At 37.7% G+C, this 6,274-nt stretch overlaps 1 protein-coding gene across 1 annotated transcript; it reads left to right on the forward strand.

Annotated features, from left to right (window-relative positions):
• Window positions 1-2,757: 2,757 nt before the first annotated feature.
• On the forward strand, window positions 2,758-4,508 carry LOC149966621 (uncharacterized). Its single transcript, XM_090171799.1, has 5 exons — window positions 2,758-2,884; window positions 3,397-3,485; window positions 3,549-3,647; window positions 4,256-4,312; window positions 4,390-4,508. The coding sequence occupies exons 1-5, from the start codon at window positions 2,815-2,817 to the stop codon at window positions 4,447-4,449; spliced, it is 375 nt and encodes a 124-aa protein (XP_090027925.1). The 5' UTR covers window positions 2,758-2,814; the 3' UTR covers window positions 4,450-4,508.
• The last annotated feature ends 1,766 nt before the right edge of the window (window positions 4,509-6,274 follow it).

The raw sequence follows: 6,274 nt of genomic DNA on the forward strand, positions 1-6,274 counted from the left end.
CACTTTATTCGAGGCTTTCCTATGTATATTCAACGTATATTTTTTTTTTACCTCTCCGAGGGGACAAAGTCCCCTAGGAGGGGTTATACAACGACCGTGTCTGTCTGTGGGTGTGTCTGTCTGTCAGGACTGCGAACGCGTTCGCATTTTCGGTGCAAAGTGTAATCACTGCGTACGCAGTTTCTCAAAGGGTTGGCAAAACCACCGTGTGACGGTGAGCGTTAACGGATGCATTTGCGGTTTGGTTTGGATGGTGTTTATTCGCTCACCGTCGTGACGGTTTGGTTTTTTACGTTTTTGTAGTGTTTATACGTAGGTTGTGAGTGTTGAATTTGTTGTATTTGTGTTCTGATGGTTGTGCATGTTGAATTTATATGGGCGTTTTCTCTCCAACTTCTTCTTAATGACTCTGGGACGGACCGAGTGCTGAGTGTAATGCTACCTCTCAACGTCCAGTGGCAGGGTTTCCACCAGTTGTACACGGTATTCGTCTTAGTATCAATTTGCGATCGCATAGGGCGGGATATGAACCCGAGACCTCCTGCTTGACAGGCGGACGTTCTACCACAGAACCACCGACACTTGTTACGCCTTATTGAAAATTAGACCTTCAGCTTTATCGGAAGCGTATTTAATAGAGTACGAAATTTTGGTTTAATTGAAATAGAATTGAAATTGAAATTATTGCAAAGTCCCCTAGGAGGGGTTATACAACCACCGTGTCTGTCTGTGGGTCTGTGGGTCTGTAGGTCTGTGGGTCTGTAGGTCTGTGGGTCTGTAGGTCTGTGGGTCTGTGGGTCTGTGGGTCTGTCAGGCCTGCGAACGCGTTCGCATTTTCGGTGCAAAGTGTAATCACTGCGTACGCAGTTTCTCGAAGGGTTGGCAAAACCACCGTGTGACGGTGAGCGTTAACGGATGCATTTGCGGTTTGGTTTGGATGGTGTTTTTTCACTCACTACTTAATTTATAATATTCTGAATAAATTAAACTCGATTGTTTCGTCTCAATTATTTAAATTAAAATTAAAATTTTATACCGGGCAGGGTTTGAACCGAGAATACGTTTTTCGTAAATAACTCTGAATTGCGGAGATATCTTTGGGGGTCGTGTCGAGAAATTAATACCACTAGGGACCATTCTTCCGAGGAGAGGTATATTTTGGCTTGCCAACTTGTTTTATTAATGAATTTATGAAGGCCTAATCTGTATTTTTTAAAGGTTAAATCTTGTTTTAGCGCAGTCAGCCGAGATAAGAGGGTTAAAGGGTAGACCCTGTGGGTGGTCCACTTTGTTAGTTTTTTTGTTATTTATTTACGGGTATTTTTAACGACCTATATATAGTTGTGTTAATTCAAAGGAGATAATTTAACGTTAATTGCTTTAAGAGCTGGCGGTTAGTCAAGTGGCTCTCTGTGCTTTGTTGATGGTAAGGTTTTTGCTTCTTGTAAATATATTTGGTGTGGATATTTGGATATCTACGATTTCTAACGCAGTCAATGATTTCCTGGGTGTGCGAGTCATTATATGATATTGGAAATTGGACGGCATTGGTCTTTTTCATGCGGTATGTGTCACAACGTCAACTGGAAGTCTACGAGCGTTGAAATAAAATGAGCGTTAAAGATGCGGCAAGAATTTCGTAAGCGAGAAAAATACAAATACCATCTGTAGATATTTCTTTCATTAAAATTTGCTTAGTATTATATTCAACTGATAAACATGTACTGTAAAAAGGGTTAAATTCAATTGTGCATTGTTTTAGTAAGTCTAACTCGCTGTTGTAACTACTTAATTTATAATATTCTGAATAAATTAAACTCGATTGTTTCGTCTCAATTATTTAAATTAAAATTAAAATTTTATACCGGGCAGGGTTTGAACCGAGAATACGTTTTTCGTAAATAACTCTGAATTGCGGAGATATCTTTGGGGGTCGTGTCCGACGTGTCGAGAAATTAATACCACTAGGGACCATTCTTCCGAGGAGAGGTATATTTTGGCTTGCCAACTTGTTAATTATTGTTATTATCCTAAAAGATGATGGTCGAAAGTTAATGAAATTTAAAGTAGATGGCATTGTCTTAGGGCTATTACTTTTTGGTTTGTAAGAAGATGGCACTACAAAAGTTTTGAATAAAAAATGAAAAATAAATGGCATTACAAATTATCTTCCCTAAAATAACACTAAATGACACAGTACGCTTAATTTTGGTGGAGGGGGTGTTTTAACGTTATTTCCGGAACATGGGTCATCAAGAGTCACGTCACACTAGTGACGACGCTGCAGCCCTTCAATTGGCCAAGCAAGAGGGGAAGAAGAGGGAAATCAGTGAGCTCTCGGCGAATGGTACTGGTGGGGTCATGCAGAATACGGCCGACGGTGATTGTATAACCCCTCCTAGGGGATATAGTCCCCTCGGAGAGATAAAAAGTTAACATAGGTCTACAATTATATTTTCTGTTTATAAATCGCAACCACGTTTTAATATATATTTTTTAATTTTAAGCAATGACTTATCAAAAAAAGGTACACCGATTTGAATCTAGACATTTGGATCGAGCTTAAGACCGCGAATAATTTACCAGACGACAATTATCGTACGTACACGCGGGTCAGGTGAAGTGATAACCATTTTTTACTCGACAATAGTTCGCACATCGTCACAAAAAATAGCCATTGTTGCGAATTATTTCACGACATGTTTAATTTTTTGGTCGTAATTGACAATTTCTATGATGAACGCACTTAAAACGAGGTATAAAAGTAACTGTTCACGATGCAGCGAACACTTGTTCTATTAAAGCCCAACTGCTATGATGGTTCACGGAGGATTTCCCTGGTTTTTGGTGCTGCTTTCCATCGTGTACGGAGCCACAGCTCAAAGTAAGAAGTTATGCTTTTCCCCACGAATAATCTTACGCTAGAAATATTTTCCTAAGTAAATTAATTTATTATTATATTAGTATTAAATGATAGCTACATTAACAAATCAATACTTATATTTTAAAAATTGAAGTAATTTTTATTATAGTGTAGTAAATGTAATAAATCAAGTTGTAATACCAGAAACCACCAGATGTTACAATATGGGAAAAAATTTACCTTGAGAAAATTACAGTATATGGTACAAAGTTTTGGCAATTACAGTTCGTGAACTTGAGATCACCAAACGCTAGACCCCGTCACTGAAAATTGTTATAATCCTTTTATAACGTGGGGGAGTTAAATTACAGTTAAATTTATTTAGAACATTAGCCAGCCCATTCAAATTTCATTTTAAGCCAATTGGTCTACTGATTGAGCCCTTTAAACAATGTAGCAAGCAAAGGGAAAGCTAACTTTTTTAAGAGCTTTATTATCCCCTATTTTTTCTTGGTTTCAATAATTAAATCTAGGTGATTCTGACGAGAAAATAAAAACGCCCGCTCCAAAAGAGCTGTGTCAAATATTGGGAACAACTGGAGTGGAATATACCGGAGCCAAAGTAATTCTCAAACTAGTTCTAGGAATTCGTTAAACCTAACTCCTAATAGAGATCTTTTTTTAGAACTCTACCAATCCCTGTATGCTAGATTGCGTGACACCCGACGACAAATACGAGCACTATGCAATGCCTGAATACACCGAATGCGGCAACAATGTTAAGGTATTTCATAAGTATAGGTTTTCCAAGCGTACAAACCTTCATTTAAAGATACACATAGTTAATTATTTATGACAGGACATGGTTTTTGTATACACTTAAAATGTCTAAGGAAGACTATTGTGGTTTTAATGGTGCTAATAATAACGGGTGTGGTTTACATAAGAGATTTTCGATCGCGACCTGTTAAGATAGATTCGGCTCTCAGTTGACGTTAAATCCTTTTTAACGATCTCTATACGTGATTTAACGCGAAACTAGATCACATTCGTGAAGAACATTACAAATTATCCAAGATCTTCAGATTGGAAACTAATCGGGGTTTAATTCATTTTGTGGTAAGTCTACTTTTCGAGTGCCAAGTCCTTCATTTTCTTCAGCAGCCAGTCAATAAATTTTAAAAAACATAGTTATGCTCCACCCGTTTTGCAATCCGATTCCGCAGCGTGGTGACAATGGATTCCAAGTGTATACTTATATTCCGGCTTATGACAGTTGGCCAATTTTAAGATAACTTATCTTGCAAATATTAATTTTAGCGCTATTTAAAATTGTCCAAGCCAAATTTACTGCCTTTTAATTGAATGGTTCGATTTGTGTTACTTTTTCAGTTGTGTTACCAAGGGCAATGTATGGGCATTCGCAGTAGGAAAGATATTGATGACGTGGTAATTATTGTGGTTACTTGCTTATTTATTTTATAGCCTTTCCAAAACGCGTATTAAACGTTATTTTTGTACAATAGATATGTCTAAGTTTAATGCCCAGTGATGGAAATTTGTTTTGGGCATGCGTTTCGAGGTAAATCAATTATTATTTTTAAGTATCAATAATGTACGGTGATAAATATAAATTTCTATTTTAGGCCACGAGATCCTTGAACGCTACAAAACAAAAAATGAAAAAATATGTTCAGATAACGTGTAAAATTTGGATTAATTAAAATATAATTAAATTAATTACTTTTTATTTATTATTCAAAGCGCTTGAGAATTCTAGTAAATATTGATATTCTGTGCAACACTTCATAAACAGAGTACACCCAAATTTCTTTAATGGCAAATTATTAACATAAGTCTATAATATTATGCAATAAGTACGTATCTTTGGGGAATAATTTACTGAGAGCTATTCATGGAGTTCCGTCATCACAGGACGAAAATCGCCCCCAAGTGAGGCACTGTCTAAGGCTACCTGAGACGCGATTCCGAGCTGACGCAAAACGGTAACGAAGCCCGTTATAGCGTCTCTCTTGTGAATAGCTCTCAGTAAAACGTTTGCATTGTAAAATGTTATTGCAAAAGTAAATAGGGGGAGAAAGTCTGGCACTTGGGTCCAACCACACGACGTCTTATTTGAGGGGTAAAATTTTTGGGCTTCGGAAATGACTTCCCCCTCGCCTCTTTACAGGGACACAAAGGTATCGGTTGTACTCCGCCACGTTGAAAAATAGTTATCTATAAAATACGTGAATATTAAATTTTTGCTTTCGATAATTTGGTTAATTTAGTTCCTAAATAAAGTAGATATATGATAGAAACTAAAATGCGACATTTTAAAAATAATAACACGACTTTTGAAAAGAAAGATACCGTAACTAGAATAACGCTCACTTAAATCGTGGAGAGCGTGGCGCCATCTAAGAGCAGAGATCGGGACTAATTGGTAAATCTACGATGTTAAGGCCTAACAATTTGCAAGTTTAACTGAAATAATAGCTATAGCTACGAGCTTTTTTTGTTTATTTTACAATTGATATAGTAATTATTAATTAAAATCAACCGTTATCGAAGGAAATAATGGTCAGCATTTGACAGAGAGACTATTTGAAATCGCGAGGCGGTGACATGGTTGCCAGGTAATAAAATTCAAAACTTTCATCTTGAGCGTGGACCAGAATACCACAAATGCCCTACTGCGCGCGTAATGTGCTATCCTTATTGGTTAGAAATATCACGTGATCACTAGCTCTTTAAAAAAAGGTGTCAAGCATGGTGGAAGGTAAAATCTGAAGGCAGTGATGGACTTTCTCCCCCTATTTACTTTTGGCTATAGACTTATGTGATTACGTAACAGGCAAAATACTTCATCTGGTGGTTGAACCAGGCAACTGGTGGGCAAAGATGGCGAAATTTTTAAATCTCCGAATATTATTTCAAAGTAATCATGAAATGAGGGCCTGAAGTAGTAGTACGGGGTAGCTCACAGGCAAAATTCGTCCCAACTTGCAATGTGGTAAAAAAATTATTTTGATGTTTATTTTGAGGATCCGATGAGTCCGCGGCGATGCGGGGTGGACAAAACAGTTTTGGGGGGGCAAGGGGGGCAGGAGGGGGCAGTTGCCCCCTAAATTTTCTTTCACCGAATTGAGCCGTGTTTGTTGTTGTTCCCGATCGTACATTTCACCCTGAGTCGAATGCGACCAACCATATGAACCGTTTCTGAGTTATGGCCGAATTTGTACTGAATCGCGTGGTTTTTTCTCTAATATGAAAAAAAATCCCCAAATGTAAAATTTTGCAATCCGGTCAAGTTGGGTATCGTTTATGTAGTATGTTGTACCGTTGCGTCGAATGAGACACGCCGCGGATCGCTGGGACTAATAGTTTCGGAGGTATGACCAAAAGTAC

The sequence above is a fragment of the Leiobunum rupestre genome, chromosome 1, assembly GCF_980474605.1.
Source record: "Leiobunum rupestre chromosome 1, qqLeiRupe1.1.hap1, whole genome shotgun sequence".
In the NCBI taxonomy this organism is placed as follows: domain Eukaryota; kingdom Metazoa; phylum Arthropoda; class Arachnida; order Opiliones; family Sclerosomatidae; genus Leiobunum; species Leiobunum rupestre.

What these genes read in the sequence shown, in the direction of transcription:
- LOC149966621 (XM_090171799.1), top strand. Translation starts at nt 2,815, where the DNA reads ATGATGGTTCACGGAGGATTTCCCTGGTTTTTGGTGCTGCTTTCCATC. An exon ending in TGGAATATACCGGAGCCAAA is followed by an intron (nt 3,486 to 3,548) that starts GTAATTCTCAAA and finishes ATCTTTTTTTAG; the next exon opens with AACTCTACCAATCCCTGTAT. An exon ending in AATGCGGCAACAATGTTAAG is followed by an intron (nt 3,648 to 4,255) that starts GTATTTCATAAG and finishes TTACTTTTTCAG; the next exon opens with TTGTGTTACCAAGGGCAATG.